This window comes from Ipomoea nil, unplaced genomic scaffold, assembly GCF_001879475.1.
Source record: "Ipomoea nil cultivar Tokyo-kokei standard unplaced genomic scaffold, Asagao_1.1 scaffold0382, whole genome shotgun sequence".
NCBI lineage: Eukaryota > Viridiplantae > Streptophyta > Magnoliopsida > Solanales > Convolvulaceae > Ipomoea > Ipomoea nil.
In genome coordinates this window covers 330129-357897 of record NW_017616810.1, presented here as the reverse complement: position 1 = coordinate 357897, position 27769 = coordinate 330129, and the positions used below count along the sequence as shown (strand labels likewise).

At 34.4% G+C, this 27769-nt stretch overlaps 1 protein-coding gene and 1 pseudogene across 1 annotated transcript; one reads left to right on the top strand and one right to left on the bottom strand.

Annotated features, from left to right (window-relative positions):
• Positions 1-148: 148 nt before the first annotated feature.
• Positions 149-6411, bottom strand: LOC109172042 (microtubule-associated protein 70-1-like). Its single transcript, XM_019321186.1, has 11 exons — positions 5842-6411; positions 5645-5730; positions 4138-4203; positions 3870-4040; positions 3612-3782; positions 3366-3521; positions 3102-3248; positions 2922-2993; positions 2303-2833; positions 2045-2232; positions 149-820 (listed from the first exon to the last, which is right to left on the bottom strand). The coding sequence occupies exons 1-11, from the start codon at positions 6089-6091 to the stop codon at positions 781-783; spliced, it is 1878 nt and encodes a 625-aa protein (XP_019176731.1). The 5' UTR covers positions 6092-6411; the 3' UTR covers positions 149-780.
• A 3108-nt stretch (positions 6412-9519) lies between these two features.
• On the top strand, positions 9520-24582 carry LOC109171880 (annotated as a pseudogene).
• Positions 24583-27769: the final 3187 nt, after the last annotated feature.

Sequence of the window (27769 nt, the reverse complement as noted above, 5' to 3'; positions counted from 1 at the left end):
GTAATTAGATAACCTATTTGACCCTTATTCTTTCTTTTTAATATTTTAAATGTTATTTTAAAAAAATATTTTTTAATAGCACAACACCATAGTTTGATTAGTTTCTAGTCTAAAGTGTTAGTATTGCACAGGAACCAAATCAGAGGGCTGAGAAAAGGTAAAAATAAATAAATACGGAGCGAAAAATCTGATCGTAGTCTCACTCAATACAAGAATATTGACAAACTGGAACCATTAACCATATCACACACTAGCTTGCATATTACAAATACAGACTGCAAACGTGGTTTAATAATAATTTTAAAAAAAGCTGGATAAAGTAAATGACATCAAGCCACCTATACAGCCTCGCAATCACTGCCACTGATATCATTCAGCCAAAAGAGAGTTAGCTCAACCTTGATCTTTTCTTGGTGATTTCTAAGCAGAGGGATCAGTCTAAAGTCAGAAACATATATCGAATTCCATGGGTGGGTTTTCTCCCCTTAACAGCTAAACTTCATGTTGCCACAACCAGACAGACAGGAGAGAGGGATCAGTAGTCTAACTTGGAAATACACCAAATCCATCTATATTGGTTTTCTCTGCTGCTCGACTAATTTTTCACATTCCCCACTAGAGCAGAGGGATCGATCGATCAAAGTCGTTTTTCATGCTTTGTTATGATTTTACAATAAACAATATAAGGGGTGGAATAGGATAATGGATAAGTAATTTAGAGCAGAGGCCAATCTATGCATAATTGCTTCTTACAGCAGTACTCGGGGAGTTTCCTTACTACTATTGCATGCTGCGTGTTACTCCACTTCTAGCTACAGTCCTACAGACAAAAATGCACAAAATCATTATTAAAAAAAAAAAAAAAAAAAAAAAAAAAGAGGCTTTGACAGATGATATCTTTCAGTATTGATTCACAAAACTCATTTGCAGTTGTTAATAAGGACAACAAATTGCCTGTAAAATAAAAAGTTTGCTATATGTGCTGTAACTGACAAGGCCAATGCATAATAATGCCATGTCAAACTGTCAAAGCATAAATTATAAACATGGAGACTGTAGAGTTACTAGTTCTATCCTTTGTAGCAGCTATGTGACATCAGTCAGCTGTCATGTCTAAACTCTAAACACCTTCCCAGTCAAATGAAGCAGTGAATTAAGATTTGGAATTCTATTTCAACCTGAATTTAGACATTTTCCCTAATGATTAGTTAAAGAAGGTTCATTTGCAATTGTCATCAAGACTATTCAGCTTGTGATCCAACAACGTGAATAGATAGCATTCTGGACCATTCCAGGATTTATAGACAGGAAAAAAAAAACTAGAAAAGGAAAAAAGTAAATAGATAGCATTCTGGTTTTAGATTACAAATGATGTTTATTGATAGCACTCAATTTTTTGTTCTGGTCTAACTTTTTGGAAGGTCTTTCACTTAGCATAGACAAAAATTTTGTATGGCAATCTTACTAATTTATCCAAAAGGACCATATCTATTAGTTTCCATATACTCTACCTGACTACCACAATCAAATTTAAACTTTAAAGAACCTACAAAAGCTGATTAACAAGTTAAGCAGACAGGCAATCCACATAACATTTGCTTCTAGGCCTATAAACCTTTGTGGCTCTAACAAAGTGAAACTGGTAACTACATCAACATTAATTTCTTATGGTCAATTCATTAGGTTTTGATCTTGTAGAGTAAATGAATACAGAAACCATCTCAGACAATGTATTTCTAATTCAAAACCTAAGTAAATAGTATGACTAGTTGCATCATGAACCAAAAATCAGTTTTTTATCCTTCCTAACTTAAAGATAACATGTTACGCTCACCACCTACAGCCCCTACAGGCTACAACAAAGCAGCATGGAAACCAATTGGATATACAATTGCACAAACCTGTGCAAGGACAGATGCATATCATGAAATTTTGAATATAGGAGGAACACAGTGAAAAAAGAAGATCAAAATTTATCATCTTGGGGGTAAATATATGAAAGTGATGCTGTATTTAGATAACTTTTTCATAGGAAAAGGCATACCTTCCAGGAAGGAGCTGAGAACTGTTGACAGGACCCTTGGAATTTCCAAATTGTTTTGCCCTATTGTCATGTTCCTTATCCACTCGCATTGCAGCCACCTCCTTCTCCATGGCAGCAACCTCCCTTCTCATTTTTTTAGCCTCAACTTCCATTGCTTTTGTTAGAGTGTCTACTTTCTTAGCTAACATCTGAAGAACATAATAAAGTTAAACCAAGCAAACATGAGGAATTTATAATGTTGCTGAGGAAGAAACTAACCTCTATAGCATCATCCTTGTCTTTAAGACTTTGATCCTTTTCATGACCAGCTTTCCTCAAAGCAATCACTTCCTTCTGCAGTAAATCATACAATACTCCTGGCACAGTATCCACTGTTACTGTCACTTGTAAATCATCGTGTTTTTCATCTTGATTTCCTTTCAAGGTATTATTTTGAGTCTCACTATCCTTGGCTCCATCACATGACTGGCTTTGCTTGAAATTTGGACCAGTGCCATTAAGAAGGTTTTTACCCCTGTCCAATGACCTTGAGCCACCATCAAATGACTTTGATGTCCCTTTTGCATTCTTCAACACTGTACTGGTCCCAGAAGATCTCAATTGAAAGGATGGTGACCTCTTGGGTAAAAATCCATTAGAGGTTAATTTTGATACATTTTCAGCTCCACCTAGTGATTGCCGACGTGAAGCACCATTATTTGAACATCTTCCATCTGATGTGCTGCGAATGCTGGTGCTAGATGACCTTAAAGTTTCTTCTAGAACCTTAAGTCTTAGATGATATCTTTCCTGAGGCAATAGTAATGTTAAATCCAGTTAAGGACATATATAGATGAGTCACAAATCAGATATGCCATTGTGAGAATCAAATTGTTACTTTTAACTGGGCTTCTGACTTTGCAGCTCGTTCAGAAATTGCTAGCTTATCCCGCAATTGTTGCATTTCTGCCTGTGGCCATTAAAAAATCATAAACACTTAAACATCACAAGCAAAACACAACTTAAATAAAGACAAACACAATCAGTTTCAAGTTTTGGGGGAGTGATCAAAGATAACCTGCAAGAATCTTCTCTCTTCAAGCCACTGCTTTACAGGCATTACTTTATCATTAGAATCCTTCCATTCATTAGCAACCACAGTCGCCACTCTATTTGCAGTTACCTTGGCACGAGCCAACTCCCGGTCAAGAGTTTTTCTCTCCTCCTGGAAACAGATAAAAAAAAAAAAGAAAAAAGAAAAAAAAAGAGAGAGTATTTAAAGATTCTGGACATTCTGGACATTCTATGATGTATACTGGCAGGTGTGATAAGAGCATGTTACATTCAACTCTTGAACTTTCCGCTGGTAATCTCTAACAGCATTTGCAGCTGCACCGCCCGCAAGAACGGCTTCTTCAAGCTCACGCACAGTTTGGGTAAGCTTTTCAACCTCAGCAACCTTTTGACGATGCATTTTATCCAAAATTTTGTTCTCTTCCTGAATTATTTTGGTATTAAAGTAGAAATCAAAAAACTGTAGCAGCAATAGTGCAGACAGCATACCAACATTTTCAACAAATTACGCTACCTGGCAAATTTCTATCTGTTTCATCAATTCTTGGTTCTTGTTTTGGAGATCATCCACCATAGAAGCTTTTGCCAGTGCTGATTGAACTGTTCTCTCGGCATCAAGTAGAGCTGCTTCCTTTGATTTGGTGAGGCGATCCAATGCCTTGTTATCATCTTGAAGCTTTGCGATCTGGAAAGAATGAAAGCCAAAGACATTGATGAGAACATGGTTGACTTAATTAGAGTCACGTGTTGAAAGACAAAAGACAATGCTAACCTCCTGTCGAGCTAACTTGAGTTCAGCCTCCAAAGGAGCAAGAATTGCTTCAATTGGGGGCATATCATCATCCTTTTGAGCAGCATGAACCCTCCTAAGAGTGGCTTCTGCTGCAAACTGTGCTGCCATAGAGGCCTTCTTCTCATCATTTATTTTCTTAATTTCAAGATTCTGTCAAAAAACAAAAAGGTTTCCAAATCAAATACAGCTTTTGGCAGAGAAGAAGAATTTAAAGACACAGCTTAGCAGAAAAAACTTCATTTAGTACTTTGCTTTCTAGAAGAGACTCTGCCAACTTCAGCTTCTCCTCAACCCTTGCCAACTCATCATTGAGCTGAACGAAATAAACATTAGTCAAGATTATGTTAGCTTTTCCAAAAACATAAACTTACAACCCAGTGAATATGCCTAACTATGGAATTAACAAATAATAAAATTGCAATAGTCATTTGCATATCAAAATCAATTATAAGACTGACAAGTAAAACCCAAACAATTATCAGATACGCATTAAAAAGATCAAATTCCAGATCAGCATTTTGCTACTTTGCTGATATTTAAAGAGATACCAATTGAAAAAAATAAAATAAAATAAAAATACTTGGTACTTGGGTATGCCAAGACTAAGAATAATGTTTTGCATTTTCAGGAAGTCAAGCACCCAAATTAGCAGGTTAAGAACAAGATATAGAATGCAAATAAATAATTGTGCCTTGCTTCCTGATAGCAGTATTCTTAAGTTTCAATGAAATACTAACCATTCAGAATACATTTTTTAATCATAATTATATTTATCTTGTTCCAATGACAACTAAGAGCTATCTTGGCTAAAAAAATGCACTCCACTTACTTATGGATGCACAACAAATGCAAGAGACAAGGAATCAGTTGAAATTGAGAGGAAGCATTTAAAGAAACTTTATTATTTAAAAAAAAAAAAAATCAATTCAAAGGAGAAATTAAAAGAAATAGCATTAATCATCACTCTGATTTTTTTCTTTTTCAAAAATAAAAATAAAAATGCTGGAACTAACTATTGACCATATGAACATTTGACAACTAGCACTACATAGAAATGATCAACTGATCAAGAAATAACGACCAGGTATTCAACTGCATGGAGGCAAAGAAGAATAACATCTAACATGAATATCACAAGAATTAAGTCCGGGAATTCGTAACACATTCACATCACTTAACACCATTCCTATTTAAACAATTTCCATTTATAGCAACCAAATTTTTATGAGGGAACAGCAAGGCAGCAAGCCATAGTGCAAATCAGACACTTATAGTATTCAGAAAACAATTTTTTGGAAATTGGAGAGAAAAATACATTTATAACCAAGGAAAAGAGACTAATGATGAGCAAGAAACAGCTACCTATCATCCAACATGGCTCTCTCTTTAGTACATTTTAACTGCATTTCATAAAATTCTGAAATGGCCTTTACATCAAAATGTGGAGAATCATTGTATCATTTACTCAAAGTTTTCCCTTTTTCATCTCTCACGAATTCAAAACCAAAAGTATCCTATGGCATGACACTTGAAATTGTAATCTTTGGCTGACATGAGTTTATCATAGCCATGTATGTAACAGGGAAATATGACATTGAGCTCCTATAATATCAATCAATAGTTAATTGTATTTAAAAAAATTCTGATAACGGTGAAATAACAATGAATAATACACGTTAAAAAAAATAGCACTATGACTTGAAATGATTGCATTTTTGCACAATAAAAGGCAGTAATAAATAGAGAAGCCGAACCTCTTCAACAGCCTTTTCTCGCAAGCGCTCAGAAAACCTCAACGCCTTGATCTCCGCTTGAGCCTCAGACAACTCCCGGTCCTTGTCTGCACAAGTCAACAAAAAAAATGCCACCACATCAAGCAAACACAAACCAGAGAACACCAAACTCGCCGTATCCAACCCGAATCACACTGGATCCAGCTGACATTACTGACCTCTGACTTCGTTCTCGAGTCGATTGAGCTCCATTTTCACCGGATCCGAGCCGTGCAGCAGATTTATGAACTCGTCCGCGTCCAGACTCGGCCTCACCGACGCTCTCCTCCTCGCCGTCTTCCCTTCCTTGAACGACGCCGACACCGTCAGCTGCGGCGGCGTAGCCTCCGCCGTGGCAGGCCGCACATTGCCGCCATTCTCGCCGGAGCTCACTTCCGTCGCACTCCTCTCGCCGGAAACCTCCGCCATCTCCGATCTACTCCCTTATCTCCTCCCTCGCATCAAATCCCTCCTCCTCCCCCCCAACGCAATACTCAAAAACACAAAACACCAAACAGTGATTACAAAATACGGGAGACAGCCAGACAGACACAGAGAGATAGACAGAGAGAGAAAGAGAAATAGAAATAGAAAGAGAGAGAGAGAGATCAAAGTGTGTGAAGTGTAGATGTATTATAGAGAGACAAATAGTGTGTGGAGTTCAAAATGCTGTGCTCCCTTTGTTCCTTTCTCTCTCTTCCCCTACTACTTCAATCAAAACTATCCATCTAGCTGGCCATTATTTGAGTAGAGAGAGAAGATGCATTCGGTGTGTGATTGAGCTCCGGTTTATTATTATTAATTATTATTTTTTTGTTATTATTATAAAAATAAAAATTGCTTTTGTTTGTGTTAGTTCTCGCGTAAACACATTTTCATGTCGAAATTTGTCTGTTGATGTTACAAGCCCGTGTGATGATTATATACGGAGTATCATTTTGTGTTTTTTCACTTAGGCCTATTGATAGCTACACAATCTATAGGCTTTTATTCGTAAACCCTATATTTATGGGAAATTACAAGTGTACCTCATGCCACCAATTTTTCTCACTTCATTAAATTATTATTAATTATTAGTACTCAATAAGCATAGTTTTTGTGTAAGAGCAACTCCAATAGTTTAATTTATTTATTTATTTGTGGGTTTTTAAGTCCCCAATAGGAGTGAGAAGAGGGAGGAAAGAAAAAAGAGACTCACACGGAATCAGGAAAAAAAACGACAACAAAATAAAACAAAGCAGGTAACACGCCCTGTTGAGCACCTGCGCCTCCAGCACAACAGCCAAAGAGCTTTGTTTCCGTTTCTCAAAATGTGGACCCCACAAAAGTTCATCACTTACCAGAAGAAAAAACTTTTAAAAAAAACACATCTCCCATCAGTTTTCAATCTCAGTCTTTGTTTTTTTTTTATATGAAAAACTCTAAAAAATATATAGATGTGGTTGCTCTAACTAGGAAAGATAATATAAGAGGAATGAAAAAACAAAACAAAACAAAACCAAAAAAAAAAACAAAACAAAACAAAATTTGAAAAAAAAATGTAAGATTAACGCGCTCAGCGGATGCATGGAGTGCAAGCGTCCGGCTTGGCACGCCACCTCACGCGTACCAATTAGTTTCTTTGCTTTTCTGGTGGCTCCACTTTTCCCGCAACAACTATGGTTCTTGTCGGAGAACCTCAAACATTCTTTCTCATATTTCTTTCACTTTCACCTATGCTTGGCCTCCACAAAAACCAACCAAAAAAAAAAAAAAAAAACTAAATAAAAAACATCTATTGTGGATGCCTTAAGCCCCCATTACCGAAATTTAAACTTATGATCACCCATTTGAAATGATAACCGAGTGATACTACATGATAATTGTCACATATCACCATTTTACGAATTCATTTTACGAATTATAAATCATTCTGGCCACTGGGAAATGCATCTGATTAAGAGAGAGAGAGGGGCTGTGTTTGTGTCTGTAGTGAGTGATTAGCTGTGCGATCTGAAGCTCATATGCAGGTGGTATGTGTAGTCCACTTGAGATTTGATGGACTTGTGCCAATATATTAATCCAAACGTCCCCCTATTGCTTCCTTTAGCTCTAATCATCATATTTAATTATAATTAGTTTAATTATGCATATTAATTAACAACTATAGTAATCCATTCTTTCCAACTATAGTAATCCATATTCAGACATTCACTAGGTTCAGCAGTCTCTCAAATGAAAGGTCTCAAGTGTACATTGATAAAGTATGTATAAACAGATACTATATTGTAATATAGAGGTGTTTGGCGGTGGAAACTCGAGGTACACACAAAAAAAAATACATAATTTGTAAAATACTTGTTTTATTGTTTTCTTAATTTTTAAATAAAAACCATATACATCTTGATTGTCACATCATCATCCATTTATCATTTTTATTATGAAAAAATTCTCAATAAATCAATTAGGCCCTTAAACATAGAGCACTAGAGGCCCAAAAAGGGTTGGTGACATATAATTAAAGGTCACTAGGGTTCCGGTGAGATTCTGACCTTATGGCAATTATAACTTTTTAGTTATAACTTGCGGTCTAGTGGCACCAAGTTGCTCTTCCATATGGGAAGTTGTGGGTTCGAGCTTTGGTGGAGGCAGTATGAAGATATACTGCAATGTAACAAAGTAAAAAATACTCCATCATTTTATTTTATTTTTTTTAAATAAATAAGCTAATTCATTAATCATAGACTGAAACATTTACAATAAAGATTGATGGAATGGTTAAACATTCTTTGCAGTCAGATATAGAAACAACTTTCGTAGCAATGCTAAAGAAAACTTGATTCGCATACTGTTTTACAAATTTAAAGCTGGATTATTTGGAGGAAATTAAAGCTTCTTTAATGATTTGGTCAAACGTACCCAAAACTAACCGTGGTTGAATAGTATTTATGAAGAGATATTGCAATGTAACAAAGTAAAAAATACTCCATAATTTTTTTTTCATAAATAAATAAGCTAATTCATTAATCATAGATTGAAACATTTACAATAAAGATCGATGGAATGGTTAAACATTCCTTACAGTCAGATATAGAAACAACTTTCGTAGCAATGCTAAAGAAAACTTGATTCGCATACTGTTTCACAAATTTAAAGCTGGATTCTTTGGAGAAACTTAAAGCTTCTTTAATGATTTGGTCAAACATATCAAAAACTAATCAGTGGTTGAATAGTATTGCACACCACCTGAGTATCTATTTTCATTATTCTATCCATGGACAATATCTATATCGGGCTGAACTGCATATCATAGTTCAGATGAATCTTTTTTCATTGTCATGTTTATCACTCAGGATGACATTCACATACGCCATGACCAGTTTTATCGTTTCACGCTTTATGAAAAAGATCTTGCCAAATAAACGAGAGACGATGTAACTCGTTAAAATACCGAGAGAAAAAATAAAGAAACGGCAAACAAAATTAAACCAGTAAAACAAAGTAAAAAAGGAAATAACAATGCAAGGGTTAGAATGGAAGAAAAAACAGTAAAGACAGAGGAAATAATGAAGGCGGACGTTGTCTGCGGTTGAGAATGACCGCAGGAAAAGACGATTGGACGCCGTCTCCGATCCGCTTGCTTCACTGAGACGGCGCCCGTGTAGGAATTTGAGTAGTCGAAAAGCAGGAAATATCTTAATTGATTCACTCCATAATTTTCATACATTAATTTTATTTATTTGAAGAAAAAAGAAAATAAAAAAATTGAGTTGATTTTTTTTTTTTTTTTTTTTTTTTTTTTTTTTTTTTTTAACATACTTAGTGGCTTATTGCTACCCTATTGACCAAACGTACTTGGCAGTGTAAAATATAGGAGATACCAAGGCAGATAGAATCATAGAATCTCGCAGGCTGCAAAGGAAATTGTTTCCCTCCAAACTCAGAAGCGAGAAGGGAAGAACCAAAAGAGAGCGGAACTCGTTTCACCATTGGAGTAATTGAACATTCAGAAATATGGCAATCGACTGTCTGGTTTTGGGTGAGTATATGCTCTCCTGCCCGCATTGATTATACCCGCCTTGTGTTCGACAGAATGTGCACATGAATGAAAATAATGGCACTGACGCAAATGTGTACTACAGGGGCCGGGCAAGAGGTTGGGAAGAGCTGCGTGGTGGTGACGATAAATGGAAAGCGGATAATGTTCGACTGTGGCATGCACATGGGCTTCCTGGATCATCGCCGCTATCCCGATTTCTCTCGTATCTCACAGTCTGGAGATTTCACAAGTGCCCTCTCTTGCATCATCATCACCCATTTGTATGCTTCTTTGTTCTACTATTTGTGTGCTTGTGTCTTTAGTGTGTATGCATTTTATAGTGTTGTAATGTAGCGGGAGAAATTTGGGATTTAATTTGAATGATGGGTGGTGCAGTCACTTGGATCATATTGGAGCTCTTCCATATTTCACTGAAGTTTGTGGGTATAATGGACCCATTTACATGACGGTAATATGCTTCTAATTTTCTTATTTAAAAAAAAAAAAGTTTTGTTCTTGGTTGTTTCATTGTAATAGACAACGAAATATTCTGTTGTATTTCTTTGAGGGTAACATTAATGGTTCATCAGTATCCCACAAAAGCCTTGGGTCCGTTAATGCTAGAAGATTACCGGAAAGTGATGGTTGACAAAAGGGGAGAAGCAGAGCAATTTACTTCAGAGCACATTGTGGAATGCATGAAGAAAGGTATTTGCTTTTCATTGTTATGTAGTTCAAATTCTCTGTTCTGAGAAATTTATTAATTTTTATGAACTAAATTTTGTAATGATTTTGTGAGTTCTGATGAAAAAAAAACATGTGGACTCCACTTTTGTTTGGGCTCAAAGATGTGGATAAGATGGGGCATTGGGCAAGGTGGTGACTGGTGAGATCTCATTTTAACCCACTATAGGCCTCACAGTTCACACCTATAATGAGAACTAGAGATAAAGAAAAATGCTAATAACTTTAGTGTTACAATTCCTCCAATATGAGAATTGTTGGAGTTCTTGTACTAAAGAATAGCTGCAGACTGCCAACTCTAACTTCGGAGTAATAATTTGCTGAAAACATAAGCAGCCTCGGGCAGTGCTTCATACAGTACTTCGTAATGGTTTTGTACATTCTACTTTTATCATCAAGCATAGATTCTTTACAGATGATCAAGAACACGAAATTACCAAATTCAAGTAGAACCCTTTCACTTGGAAAAAATCCACACTTTTCCCGAAACTAGCAATATCATCAGCAAGTATTATGTGAGGAAATTAATTAGTGAACTTTTGAAATAATAATTAGACAGCTATTAAAGTGTATTTGAATCATTGAATAAATTTCTTATCCAATTGCTTTGTTGTCCTCACTGGTGACCCTGTTTATCCTGTGCTTTAACTGCATGCAAATTCAAGCTTACATGTAGGCATATATATGTGTGTGTGTCTGTGCATGTGTATACTCTATACACACACATATATTGACCATGCTGAAAATAGAGATGTTCTTAATTCATATTCTTGAACCTGGAATTCTGGATGCAGTTACAGCAGTGGATCTGAAGCAGACTGTGCAAGTTGACAATGACCTACAGATTCGTGCATATTACGCGGGGCATGTATGATATTGAACTTAAACCTTCTTATTTTATCTTTTAATCTCCAAATTTTATATATCCATGTTGTAGATATTAAGTTACAGTGGTGTCAACCATCAAGAAACTAAGGCATTTTATTTACACTTAGAACCTTTTATTCTGTTTCGTTTAGTTTCAAGCTGATCCACCTTCTGATATTATTCTCCCAATTAAACTGAATTAATAATAAACTGCTCCAAAGAAATTAATTCTGTTTAGTGAAGATCCCACATTATCCTTTTCAAGTTTGTGAGGTTACTCCCACACATCTTTTTTTTTTGGGTCACATTATGCTAATCTATTTGTACTTTACTACTTTATGATCCACAACTATGGTACTAGGTCCTTGGAGCTGCAATGTTTTATGCTAAGGTGGGAGATGCGGCTATGGTATATACGGGAGACTATAACATGGTACCTGACAGACATCTTGGGTCTGCCCAAATTGACCGGTTACAGTTGGACCTTGTTATCACTGAGTATGTAGTATCATTACCTTTTACATCTATATAGACAAGCACATACATTGTGGTAATAGAACTGTTCTTGAAGTTGCTTATGTGGGTTAGGCCATATTGATTCCGTTGTCAGAACTTTTTTTCGATTGAACATCCTTTAGATTATCCCCTTTGAGCAGGGGTGTGGGTTTACTTTCTAATTGTCTATGAAGTCCTATCAATTTAGACATAATTACTTAAACTGCATTCTGCAGCCTTCTTGTGAGGAAGCTTTTACATGAGAGTAGTCTGTATTAAGCTGAGTAGTCACTAGATTTCATTTATATAGAGATTTCATATATAGTTGTACAAGTGAGTTCACGCTGATTACTAGGGCTTTGTCATGTGATGGTTCATTTTACTCCCTGTCCCAAGTTAATTGTCTCAGTTTTGTTTCTTTGCTCATCGGCACATTTTTCCTTAAAAAAGACAAAAATAATATCCCTATTCTATTCATTACACTTTGAGTACTATAACCATCTAAAATGCATATAAACCCCTTTTCTATATTTATAGTGTCATATTCTTGAAAAATATTCTACTATAAAATTTCAAGTCTAAATTATAATTGTGCACGCTAATGACAAACAAAATGGCATAGAGTACTATTTAGGTCAATGACAATGAAGCTTATTGAAAAAATTTCAAGTGAAACACTATCAACATAATGTAATATTATCCTCAATTCTTCTGAAGTTGTATGATTAATATTGTTGTTTTTGCTTACCAATCTTTGAAGGAAAATTTTGTGATTTTTTCCCCTAAAATTTTTGAATTTGAAAAAGGTTTAATTTAATTTAATTTTTTTAAATCAATAGAACTTCTCATATGTATATTTTTTCTTTTACAGGTCAACTTATGCAACAACTTTTCGTGATTCAAAATATGCTCGTGAAAGAGAGTTTCTACAAGCTGTAAGAAAATTGAAACTTCTGTCTACTATTTTTTTTCTTATGATCTTCAACAGTTTTTTTTTTTTTTTTTTTTTTTTTTTTTTTTTTTTTTTTTAATTTTAAACTTTTAAATATAAAGTGATTTCTATTAATGTGGTTTGTTAAAAAATTATGCTTCTAGGTTCACAAATGTGTTGCTGCTGGAGGGAAGGTGCTCATTCCTACATTTGCACTGGGCAGAGCTCAGGTATTTCACCAATGAGCCATTTGATGTTCTTTGGTGTTTAGATGTCTGACACATATTTCCTTTATTTTGTCTGTAAAAAATGATGGTTTCAGTATTGTCCATTGAATGGTAGAGCTGAAGTATGTTGGGGGATAAAAATCTAGCATAGTTAATGTTACTCTTCAGTGGTTGAATTAGTATTGCAGTTATTTCTTGCATATTTATAATTTTATATTTGCATTAAGATTAATAGCAACCTGAAAAGGGGCAGCCTGGTGCAGAAAGCTGCCACTGGGCTTGGGGTCTGGCAATATGTCTAGGTTGGCCAGCATTTCCTTTCCCTTTTTTTTTTTTTGTTTTTTTTGTTTTTTTGAATCACAAGACGTTGTTTCCTATACTCAAATCCATGACCTTCATATTACATGGTGATACCATTGTGTGAAAGGTTCCCCTTCAAGATTAATGGCAAACTTCTCCGAAATAAGTTTATTTGTTTAACATTTGTGCAGCGAGGGTGCACTCTATACTGTGTTTGGACTTTTCGCTCATAAGCTCTATAATTGTTTTGAAGGTTTGACCTATTAATTTTGTGAATTGCACTTATGATCTAAGTGGTTGATTTCAGTCTAGAAAACCCAAAGCTGATTGTCTCATATATTACATTTATTATATGCTGATTCTTTATTTTTCATGTTTAATCTATTATTCTGTAGGATATTTCTTCACACACACACACACACAGAGATATATATATATATATATATATATATATATATATATATATATATATATATATATATATATATGTTCCCATTAGACAACTGTGATGAGACTGATTTGGTTGTCACTCAGTATGTAACATCTTTCTTTTCTGCACTTCAGTCTGCTTTATCAGTATGAAATTTCCTGTGACTATCTAACAGGAAATATGTATGCTATTGGATGATTACTGGGAGCGTATGAATCTTAAAGTTCCTATTTATTTTTCAGCAGGTTTATTTCCTCTCTAACTTCGCTTCTTTTTTCTTAACTTATTTGTAGCACTATGATTTTCCTTCTGTCGCATATACTTATTACATGTGTCTTGGGTAAGATGACATAGGGGCACTCTAATACTGTCCTAGTATCTGGCCATTGGCACTTGCATATGGAGTATAATTAATGCATTCATGTGTTAATCTGCTGCACAAGTTTTGTCGTCATTCCAAATGTTAATTGGATGAAACATGCTGTTCAAGGAGGCCTCTTTTACCTTTAGAAAAGAGTAATGTAGATGGGGGGCTTTTAAGAATGAAGGTAAACTATCAAACTGAAAATCACATTTGAGATTAGCTCTATTATTACTTGGATTTAGTCTCATAACTAGTCAAGCTGAACTCAAACAATTTTATGAGCCTATCATGAGCCATGTTAGGGTAGCTTAATTCTTTTTAGTTTTTATATATATCTTTAATTTTCCAGACTATTGTGCCAAGCTCAAGTTTAGCTCGGTAAGCTATTGGGCAGGATGCCATGTTTAGGCTTTATTTAATGGTTCAATTTCAAATGAGCTTGTAATGAGAATGAATTAATCACCCACTTTTACTTGTGGTCCTTATGGATTTCGTACTTGACTAGGAAACCAATGGATGTTAGAATTTAGTGGAACCCATTGGAACCTAATTTGTCAGTGAGACCTGTCAAAGAGAGAAGTGACCTATTTTACTCCTTTATTTTAGGAACATTAATGGATGTGGACTACTGGATTACTTTGTAATTTAAGTAGATACGGCGTCTGGTGAATTTATCAATAGAAAAAAAAAATGGAGGCCAGTGAGTTGATTTTCAATGTGCTTTTCTATCTTACTAGAACTTTAATACCTACTATGTTCATTGTATGTTTAATATACCTGTATCTTAACATGTTAATATTTCAGGGTTGACTATTCAAGCTAACATGTATTACAAGATGCTCATTAACTGGACCAGCCAAAAGGTGAAAAGCACATCCACCATACGCAATGCGTTTGACTTTAAACACGGTAGTACTTCTATAGCTAATGCAAATCTCTAGGAGCTAGCTTTCTGGGGAAATGTAGCTTTGTTATGTGCAATAGTTTTTCAATGCTTAATGATTAATAAAAGTAAAAATAGGGTTAGAAAGTGTTTAACCACTTTGTTATTTTCTGAGCTTTTGATTATTAGTCTGCAGCTTTGACCGTTCATTGATTAATGCTTCTGGGCCTTGTGTACTCTTTGCTACACCGGGAATGATTAGTGGAGGATTTTCACTTGAAGTTTTTAAGCAGTGGGCTCCATGTGAAGAGAACCTCATTACACTTCCAGGGTAAGACTGAATATTTGCTCACAAATATATGACAATAGCCCACTTTGAACCATTAGTGGAGTTTCCACAACTTCTCATTTTGTCACTTAAAAGCCTGCACTCAACTAACTCTTAATTTCAATCTAGTTGGGGTTGGCTTCAATTTGTCATGAACACCTGATCTAGCTTTCTTTCTTAACAACTATGCTAGTTTTGGTTCCTGTAATTTATAAATTAACTATCTCGAACAATATACCTCTTGACTTTCAATGACTTCAGACCCACATGTTCTCAATATAAAAGATTTCCACTTTTCACTGTTTTGTGCTTATGAAAAGGCTCAATAGGATCCATATTTAAGTTTGCCATGACTTCTGCAATTCACCTTCCATTTGATACATATGTACATGAATGTGTGTTTATAGAGCTCTACTGTGTCAAGGTGACATATTTTCTCTTTTCTGGTCTCTGCTGATTGGTAGTTTTCTTACAAACATGAACTTGTGTAGAGAAAAGTAAGCCAACTTTATGAATAAACCATTATTGCTTGTGACTAGTTGATAACATCTTGTGTGTGTATCAGCCACTTCTTCCAATGCTGTCAATTTTTAAAAGTAATTCATCTTCTTTTTTTTTCCCCTGTAATTTATCAGATATTGTGTAGCAGGGACCATAGGGCATCGATTGATGTCAGCTAAAACACCCACCAGAATCACTGTTGAAGAAGGGATCCAGATTGACGTGCGCTGTCAGGTTCTAGACTCAATCCAATTTCATTCTTTAAAATTAAAAAAAAAAAAAAAACAATTGCGATGTCTCAAAAATGATCTGTTATGCTTAAACAAATTCATATGTTTAGTTTATATTTGCCGCTCTTACTCTAAGTCTATCCTTCTCATGTATATGATAGATCCATCAGCTGTCTTTCAGCCCACATACTGATGCCAAGGGAATTATGGATCTTGTGAAATTTCTGTCCCCCAAGCATGTTATCCTTGTACATGGTGAAAAGCCGAAGATGGCAACTCTGAAGGAAAGAATTCAATCCGACTTGCAAATCCAGTGCTACGATCCTGCAAACAACGAGACAGTGTGTATCCCTTCAACTCACTACATACAAGTAGACGCATCCGATAAATTTCTCAAAAGTTTGTTAACCCCGAACTTCAAGTTCCTAAACAGAAGTTCAAGAGCAGATTCTGGTCCAAATGGCATGGACACGAGACCCGACCCTCTGTTGCAAGTTTCTGATGACAGGATTTCTCAAGGAGTACTAATCATGCAGACCAACCAGAAATCAAAGGTTCTGCACGACAACGAGTTAAGGGTAGTGCTCGGGTGTGAAAACCATGAAGTGCAATTCGGCTGCTGTGTTCCGGTACGCATTTATTGTTCCAATGCCCCTGACGGAACTTTTTGGCTGCAGTTGTTGTACGCGAAATTGTCGGGTGAAGTTGCAGAGTTGAGTGTGGTGAACAATGGTGAGCATCTTCAGGTAGAATCATTGGCTATTGTTGTTTGCTTGAAGGAAAAATGCTGTCACAGAATGCATGGCAGCACACAGGACATGTCTAAATCAGTACATTTTTGCTGTACTTGGTCACTGGTGGATGAGAAGCTTGCTTGGAGGATCGTCTCAATTATGAAGAATTTGGAGTTGAGTACTGTGTAAGTTGCTTTTAATTTTTGGGATTACTTGTGTGAGTTGTGTCATCAAAGGCCAATAATTTATACAGTATTAATTTTATAATTTGTTTCTTTTTTTCTTTTTACTCCCTATTAATTTTAGGAAAAAAGTAACAAATAGAACCTCCCTCCCTCCAATTATTGATCAAATAATAATTAACTTATCAAATTTGAAAAAATTCTAATTACATGCTAGAATTCTATACAATTGTACACTTAGACCTTTTTTTTTATTGGCGGTAACTAATAAAAAAATAATGACATGACAAGTTTTCATTTGCATATTTTTTTAATAGTAAAATTTGTTGTGTTAACTATTAAGTTCTTCAGCTCTTTCTTGTTAAAACTATTGAGATGAAAAGTTTCCGGCAAGAAAAATGCCACAAATTTAAACGTTTGATCAAGAAGTAAATAATCATATGCAATCATCAACACCATCTGAAGAAGATGACTATTAGGAGACTAATTGTTCTTTCATTAATATAGCGAGCTATTTGATCATTTTCTATGAGGAAAACAGTTTTTTTTTCTTATATTAAATTTATTTCATGGTATTTATCTACTCTACTAATCTCCGTTCGCTCCGAGAGGTATGAGAGTTGGCCCAAGAAAATTGTCAATTGTGAGAATTGAACCTAAATTATCCCTATGATCATCCCCATAAAAAGTTTCTTTACCACATGAGCTATCCCTTTAGGTTAACATCAAAATTTGATGAGATTGAGTAAAAATAATACTCCGTAGTATTTTCCATGATATAATAGATGTAATTGCAATTATACGTTTGCTTTAACGTTGATAGATGCAGCCATAATTGCATTAACAATGCTAAATTCCACAAGTCACCTCACGTTGTACTTTATATTTTTTTAGATATATGGAAAAAAAGTAGAAGGTACGGAGTAACAATTTTTTTTTTTTTTTTTTTTTTAAATCCCTTAATCTTGCAATCTTTAGGGGATGTTTGGTTCATGGAAAATGTTTTCCAAAGAAAAATATTTTCCTTAAAGTGAAAGAAAATGCTATTTTCTAGTGTTTGGTTTATGAAATTCATTTTCCATTGGAAAATGAATTCCTCAAATTTGAGGAAAACAAAATCTTTGGTTGGACCAAGGATTTTGTTTTTCATGAAAGATAAGAAGAAAAAGTGAATAGATTGTCTATTTTACCCTTGCTTTCTTTTTTAATTATATTACTTTTATTAATTTGTAGGGGCATATATGTCTTTATATTCATTATTCCTTACAATTCCAAATCTAACCAAACAATAGAATTAGTATTCCCAATAATTCTTTTTCCACCAACCAAACCATGAAATTCATCTTCATAGTAATTGTTTTTTCATGAAATTCCAATTACACTTCCCTTAAATATTTTCCGCGAACCAAACGATTATTGTCAATATAGATTGGAGTTTTTTCAAAAACTCTTTAAAAACATGTAAATTAAGAGTTGAAAGGCTATAACTTAAAACCAATCTGTATGTACAATTATTCACTTCCTCGTGTTTAACAAAATTTGAACTATTCCAAATTTATAAACAAATGGGGAACTCGTGAAATAAATACCATTATAAAGCTACGCTCCAAACAAACGGGCCCTTAACATGTGGAGTTAGGAAATTGCAGAAAACCCCCCGAACTCTTGAAGAATTAGAGAGTTACCCCCTTTGACAATCCACCTCGCATCAACGCACCAACCGAAGTACTAAAAAAAGAAAAAAAAAAAAAAGAAAAAAAAAAAGGAAAAAGAAAAAAAAAAAAAAAAAAAGCTCCGAACCATTTTTTCAGTTCAACAGTTGAACAAGATCACTATCGCTTTCTCTATCTAAAATCCATTGAAGAAAGAGGATCAGAAATGGCTGCAATCCCCTTCAATTCGACGTCGTTGGACACGGCGTCGCCGCCGCTGCTACGGCCACGCCAGGACAGTAACCGCGGGGGGAGCAGCTCCTCGCAGTCCCTGGCGGCGCTGCTGGGGCGGGTGACGGGGCGGCGGGGAGCCTCGATGCTGGTGCGCGAGACGGCGGCGCGGGAGCTGGAGGAGCGCCGCGCCGACTGGGGCTACTCCAAGCCGGTCGTGGCTCTGGACATGATGTGGAACCTGGCTTTCGTGATCGTCTCGGTTGTGATGCTGGGGTGTACGGGTGCCGAGAGGCCCAACGTCCCGCTTAGGGTTTGGGTTTGCGGTTACGGCCTGCAGTGCCTGGTGCATGTGGTGCTGGTGTGGCTCGAGTACCGCCGCAGGAATTCGCCCGTTGGGCGTCGCCGGGAGGATGGACTCATGGGGGCAGATGTAAGTGATGAAGATGATGAGGAAGAAAGGACTGCGTGGTTGGCTATTAGCAACCAATCCAGGTAAATAATGGAATGAATTATTATTGCTATTAATTCTGAAGTGGAAAACTTGGAAAAGTTCACTGGTTCAGTAAATTTAAAGTAAGCCTGAATTAAAGTGGAATTGTATTAATGTATATCTGTTCACATTCTATTTTCCAAGTAAAATTCATTAAGATTGAAATTGTATCTTGGGCTGACCCAGAGTTAGGAGCACTTAGTTTCCTTGAAAATTCAAGGGTCTAATCACTAATGGAGTGCTTGTGGTTTAAGTTATACTGTTTGCTATCTTTGTCCCCTTTTATGTGTTATTAATTAATTCATAGAGACTGGCATGATCACAGATTAGAATTGGAGTTGTTGGTGTTGTAATGCTTTGATGATCTATTTGCTGTCTGATGCAGGGTGAGAATTCAATTCTTATTCTGTGGCAGACTAGCAAGTAGCAACAGAACGTAGATATACTCTCTAGTCTCTACGGATATGATTTGTAAACTCATCTGCTAATGCTGAAATGTGTGATATTCTTGCTGATTCAGTTCATTGAATGCAGTTGAATAAATGTATTTTATGTGCCTCATTTGAATTAAATTGTAAAATTGGAAGACATTACTATGCTCATTATTGGTTGTGTTTGAAAACATTGCTATGCGCATTCTTGGTTGAATAAATGCAGTTTATGTGTTTCATTTGAATTATGTTGTAAAATTGGAAAGCATAGCGTGCTCATTCTTGGTTTATGCTGTGTATGGAAAGTGGAAACAGAAAATTTGTTTTTTTTTGTTTTTTGTTTTTTTGTTTTTTTTTTTGACATTTTCATGATGTTATTGACATTTCAGTGCTGCTAAAAGATGTGAATCTTTGAATACCATGGCTTCGTTCTTGTGGTGGATAATTGGCTTTTACTGGGTAATCTCGGGTGGTGAAATTCTTTTGCGCGATGCTCCACGCCTCTACTGGTATTTATTAAGTTAATTTCAATAACCTTTATTGTTGTTGTTATTATTATTATTCAGAATATATATATATATATATATATATATATATATATATATATATATATATATATATATATATATATATGTCTGCATTTCACTAATTTATTTTCTTTTATATAATCTAATCTAAAATTTAATAAGAGTCGATAATGTTAGTCCTTAATTGGAATGAAAAAAACTGTTAATAGTATAAGTGGCAGTGATCTCCTTTTTGTGTGTGTGTGTGTGCGCGCTCTTTGTGTTATACCTTTATACCTTTTTTCCAATTTTACCTTCACTATTTTCTCATTTGATTTTTTTCTTTTAATATCTAAATTTTGGAGATAGAAATTATGTAAAATACAAACGCCCGTATACATATGTGATATGTGTATATGTAGTTTCTAGATAGTCTAAATAATAATTTTGAATTAATGAATAATATGTATTTATTTAAAAATGGTTTCTCATTTTGAAAACATAGCTCTTTTTGAAGTTTCTTCCTTTTATTATTAAAAACTCACTATTTGTAATAAAGTTTGCCTTTAATTTCAATGGTTGGAAATGGTTTCATTCATATCTTACTTGATGTGCAATATGTGCATTATTGACTTATTGTCTACAAAATATTCACGTTTTATTTATTATGGTATTTATGTTAAAACTCTAATTAGAAAATAAAAAGTAATTGTTAGAGAAAAACTGATTGCATTTGCTAAAAAGCTTTTGGTTCATGGAATGTCAAATTACCTTAGGGAATGTTTGATTAATGGAAATATAAGATTCCTGGGAATGTATTCAAACTGTGTTTGGTTAATATTGGGAGTATGTAATATTAACATGTTATCTTTTATACCAAATAAAAGCTGACATTCCCAATGCAACATTCCCTTGGCAATTTGAGATAACATGAACCAAACACCACCCTAAAAGTGTAATCCATTTGAAACACTACCTACTAAGTTCAATGTATTTTTTTTGGAAATCTATGCGAGATAATAATTTCTTTTATATCAAAATTTCATCTTTTAATAGTTGTTATAAGACCTGTGTTTCTTCATTTATTTTGGTCATATAATTTTTACCATCTTTTATTTTTGTTCATTGGACAATTTTTAGTCGCACATTGTGCATGCTTATAACTAGTCATAGCAATAAAGAACAATGGTTTTTCATTTTCTTTCATCTAGAATATAGGATTGGTCCTTTAAAAAATATATACTGCATCTGTTTCAAATCACAATATTCATGTTAAATACTTGTAGTAAGAGTTCCTTAATATTTTAAATAGTGATTGTTCTGTTCGTTTTTAGGCTACATGTTTAGATTATTTAGTGAACAGTTTTTTTTCCTTGTAGAACATTTTCTTTGCTGCACCCTTAATCTTCCTTGACCAAACTGATAAGTAATTAAACCGCAAGCCAAACTTTACTATTTTCAATAATGGCAATATGATGATAAGCAAGATAAAGATGAGGATATTATTGTCCTTCTTTACTTAATGATCTTTTAGTAAAACTTTAGATTCTTTGTTTCCAACACAAGTTTAAAGTCACTTTTACAAGGTCACATTAGTTTTTACAAATACTACAGTATTTTAATAAAGGTTCTAGGAAGTTCCTTTGAATGTGGCATCTCTTATTTTATTTTTTTCTTCAGTATGGAATAATTAATTCACCACAAATTAAAGAATTATTGTATAGTAATTATGTATTTGAATTATTAAGTTCACTCATGGTGAATATTTTTTATTATCTATACTTGATCGTTAACATATTGAGAGGGTATGGTTGGAGGCTTCAACTATGGGAATTAGAATAAACCTTAGGCGTTTGGTTCACGGAATGTTAGATTACCTTAGGGAATGTTAGATTCTTGTGTTTGGTTTAAAACTAAGGTGTGTAAATAAGACAATGGTAATAAGACAAATTGATTAAAACGCCAAAAACCCAACATTAGTAATAAGACAAGGGAATGTGAGATTACCTAAGAAATTGGAGGGTATCTCACATTCCCTTCCAATAGCTAAAAACTTAATGTGACATTCACTGGGAAAATTACATAACCTGAATCAAACATGGGAATCTTATATTCCCAAGCAAATATAACCTTAGCTATCTTATATAATTTGAACCAAACACCCCCGGTGGTGTTTGGTAAAGGAGGGTATTGCTTTATTTATCAAAGAGAGATATTACGGAGTATTAGGGTATTCATTGCATCTCGAGAAATGATATGCGTCTTTTGACAATTATTTCCTTCTCTGCATCAAATATTACCATTAATTACTACTATTAGCTCGGGATTTGAAGAATTTGTTAGCTAATTGCCACCCCTTAGATCTCAGCAATAACCAATATGCATAACCTAAGGAATCTGGAGAACAAAACACCAGTCTATTCACTAATCCTTAGAAGAGGGGAAAAAATACTTTCTACAAAAATTCAATCTTGAGCAGTGATTTCAAATTGGTTCAAGCCCTCAATTATGCTCACCACCCATTTTCCTCATTGTTAACACCAATTTCACTTTCCCATCAAAACATTATGTAAAAGTGTAAAACCTCGCGTCCTTACCCACAGTGCATTGATGCTTCACATTGTTCTATCAAATTATTACAAATAACTTAATAATATCCTTGATGCGTTACCCATATAATTATGGAAGGGGCAAAACTGACTCATGCATCATGCTCAATCCATCAAGAACCAATATTTGGGGGAGGGTGGAGTTAGAGGGCTGGTAATGTCAAAAGGACAAGAAAGAAGAAGAAGCTGAAAGATGAGAGTGGCTTAATAAGTGATGATGATCAATTTATGAACCCCATTGGTGAATGGTTGGATCTGGATTGCTGTGTCTTGGAAGTGATTTGGGAAAAGTGAGCTCTTTTTCTTTCTAAAAACACCTTATATTTTTCAAAACAACTTCAAATTATTGAAGACAAAAATCCTTATAAACAGGGGAAAGTTTCTGTTAAAGCATGGGTCCTCGTAACAAACTATACATTTTTTCAAAGCTTTTTGTTTCTTTCTTTGGGTTATACAATTGTGCCTCTTACTTTATGTTAAAAGTTTTCACTTGTTAACTCTAAACTAAAACTCTTATTAAACTTTGATCTAAAACTTTCGCAGGTTAGCAGTGGTATTTCTAGCCTTCGATGTATTCTTTGCCATCTTTTGTGTTGTTTTAGCTTGTCTCATAGGAATTGCTCTCTGTTGCTGCTTGCCTTGCATAATTGCAATTCTTTATGCTGTTGCTGGCCAGGTATGATGGCTTGATTTGTGCGCAATTTAGGCAAGGGAGTTAAATCTATTCATTTACTATATTATTTGAGCATTTGCAGGAAGGTGCATCGGAGGCAGATCTCAATGCCCTTCCCAAGTACAAATTTCATATAAATGACGTTGAAAATCCCAATGTCAGTGCTGGTGGTAGAATGGTGCCAATTGATACAGGCAGTGGTTACTTGGCTAATGAACGCGTTCTTTTAATGGAAGATGCTGTAAGTCTGGTCGATCTGGAAGCATTTCTCTTTTCTACCTCTCTACATATAATGAGAAAAAGATTTTTTTTTTTTGAATGCTAGTGACTCTATTACATTGTAGTATCTGTTTAAACATACTTTTCTCAACCTAATGAAGCACAAAGAATCAACGCCTCCACTGAGGCTCGATCTCATAACCTCCCACATGGGAGATGTTACTACATGCCATCTGAGCACAAGGTGCTTGGCAATGAGAAAAAGATTTAATATCTATGATATACATATAATACATACTCTGTATTAGCTGTAATATTTTGTATGCAATATTACATAGACATAATAGCTGCAGTATTTAGTGCCTTCTTTCTCTTAACATCTGGCATGCCTCTCTTCTTGCTAGGAATGCTGCATATGTCTCTGCCCATACGAGGATGGAGTAGATCTTCACGCTCTCCCTTGTAACCATCATTTCCACACAACCTGTATTGTGAAATGGCTTAAGATGAACGCAACTTGTCCACTATGCAAGTTCAACATCCTCAAGGGGAACGAACAAGTTTGAGCAGTAGGTAAACAAAAATTCTAAAAAAAAAACCTTTGGTATGAATTCATGTGCCGACTTTTGCCAATGTATAGAACTATGAATGTTGGCATCTCTCTCTCTCTCAGCAATAGTTGCACTGTAATTAGTTGAGATTTATACCATGTTTTTGCTTTTTTTTACACATTGTTTTTGCTCCTTAGTCTCATTCTCGAATGTTGGGTTGTAGTATTACCTGGTATTGTAAATCATTTTTTTGTTTGTTTGGTTTTTTTAATAAATGATTTTGAGTGCAGTGTTCCGCTGTAATTGACAGGAGGAAGGTCATCTAAAGTTTTGTATGTATATGTTTTTGTTCAGCCTTACTGACAATCATCATGTTCAACTCTGATTTTGAAACTTTGCCAGCTCCATTTGTCCGTGTGCCACTGGGAGTATTTTCACTATTTTGTGATTGAGACTGAAGAGTAATACTGTTATTAAAAAAAATAAATCAAAAAAATCTGGCCAACACAATTTCCGAGGAATGGGAAGTAGTTACGGAGTATTTATTACTCCGTAATTATTTTGTCCAATGAAAAGTAGTTAGAATTTGTAGTGTTGTGGGCCTTGTGGCTAAGGCCTAAGAAGTAGGCCCACATTTTTCAGCTGAAATGTTGAACCCAACGCCGCTCCTGCCGCAAATTATGCTGTGCAACCTATGCACCTTGCAAGGTGCATACGGTTGCAAAACAGTGCTGTTTTAGTAAAAAAAAATGCGCATCCACTTAAAGAAAGAATCAGGTTCGATACTCGGCAATAATATTTTTATATATCTCGAAATTCATAACTATATATCCATAGTAAATGAATGAAGTAAAAATCCACAATGAATGAATGAATAAAGTAAAAGTCCACAATGAATGAATGAATGAAGTAAAAATCCACAATAAATGAATGAATGAAGTAAAAATTCACAATGAATGAACTAAATATCTACAATGATTGAACTAAATATCCATAAATTCATAACTATATATCCAGAAATTCATAACTATATATTCATAAATTCATAACTATATATCCACAATGAATGAATGAAGTAAATATCTACAATGAATGAACTAAATATCCACAATGAATGAACTAAATATCCATAAATTCATAACTATATATCCACAAATTTATAACTATATATCCAGAAATTCATAACTATATATCCACAATAATGCTATTGCTGAGAATCGAACCTGAATTTTTTTTTTTTTTAAGTGGGACGTGCGTTTTTAGTCAAAACGGCGTCGTTTTGCATCGTATGCACCATGCGCATGGTACATTCGGTTGCACGACATAACTATTGCGCTCCTGCTTTGGTCAAATATCTGTGTTTCTCGACCGTAAGGCAACCAATATTTGAGAGTTATTACCTGATTTCGTCCCCAGAAAGATTTGAGATAAAGTCTACGTTTCAACTATGGGTCAAAGTACAATTACTTCTTTAAATTAAAAAAGGTCTAGCGACCGCTTCTTCGTCTTGTTGGACGGAGAAGTTGGCATGGCTTCTTTGCCTAGTTGGACAGAGAAGTAGGTCATGGCTTTTTCGTCCAACGGGATGGAGAAGCAGGCCCTGACTTCTCCAATCAACTGCACAAAGATGTCGGCCTGACATAATTTTATATCTAGTATTCCTAAAATTGCTAGACTTTAAGATATGTCACATTTTTTTTTTTTTTTGTGTATGATATTTAGTATTCTTAGCACTGCTAGACTTAAAGAAACACATGACGATCTAAAACCCTTTAACGAGATACATTATTCTCCGACCTAACTATCTCAAATTGCAAGTTATAAGTCAACTTTCAAATTTAAAAGAGAAGCTACATAATTCAACAAATTTTCTCTCTTCCTAAATATAAGTATTGGATTCCCTTATTACATCTTCTTCATCATTCGTATACAAACATCACAGATCCATTATTTTGATATTTAAACTGAAAAAAAAAAAAAACACACACACACACACAAAGCTAATAGATTCTTCAATTCCTAGAATATTTCTTCTAAAAACAAGACTCCAAAAATGACCAAAAATGGCGGGGACACAACAAAAAATATTAACACGTAATTGGAAGCAAAACGAAAAAGAAAAGATGATTTGCCTAATAAGATAAAAAAAAGTAGAAAGAAAGAAAGAAAGAAAGGGACTTATCTTCTACATGGCATGGGATATATAGCAGAGAAATTTAAGGGTATGAAAGAGATGATATGAGGTTAAGAATTAAGAAAGGAAAAAATGGAATTGACTCATGCCTGTTTTTGCTCCTTAATCCTATAATGGATCACACTCAATGTATATTCAGTGGGGTGCGGAAATCACAAAAAGTTTGAAATGGAAATGGGGTAGAAAGACTTTAAGTAGTGGAACCAAACAAAAGTTGAATTAACTTTTATGGGAAATGACAGCTTTATTTCTGTTCTTTTTTAATGGATTTTTTTAATGTTGCTTTATGATTATACCGAGTATTATATATATATATATATATATATATATATATATATATATATTGATAGATTGATAGATAAAAATTATAATTAATTAAGTATATACATTTATATAATACATTATATTTATTAAATAAATATAAATATTATATAATGTGCAGAGGGTATTTTTGGTATTTGTGATATAAAAGTTATTTCCAAGGGCATGGGAATATCTAATACCAAGGCCCGCTTAGAAATGACTATTCCCCTTGCGAAGGTAATAACTCATTCTTAGACATGTTATCACATGACAAAATGATCTAACCAAACGATGGAATAGGTCTATTTCAAGGAATGTTATTCTATTCCTGACCTATTCCATGAACCAAACATGTCATTAATTTGTCCCAAACAAAGATTATCCTCAATTATAAAAAGAATAATAATATAAAAATCAGGGTTATATATATATATATATATATATATATATATATATATATATATATATATATAACATCTTGCTAGCATTCTTTTGATTTATGAAAAAACCTACATATACTATCTAAATGCGTGCTCTGCGTGAAACTTGCTTTCTGGCCTTAATTGGCAAAAGACCAAAAGAAAGTAAATAAATATAAAAGTCTCATATTTGACCGACTCAAACTAAGGAAACCATAAACTTTTTACCACTTGTAATTGTATTAACAGTTAATTTACCAACTGTCCTAAACTATTGAGTTTGAGTGCAATAATATTCGGTTGCCATAATAGATGAAACCATTGTCATTATCATAATTATAATTATAATTATCACCATTATTATTATTATTATTAAAATAATTATAAAAATAAAAAATGTTATCAACAATTAAAATTTATATATATCCTTGGGCCCCAAAGCTTGTACTTTACTTCCCAAATGTTATTATACATTGTCTAATCACCAAAATCAACATGCTTGCTTCAAGAAATCATTAAAGAAAATGGATAGAAAAACGTTCATGGAGGAAAAAAAAAATATTATTAATAAAGATATGTAATAAACTCCTTT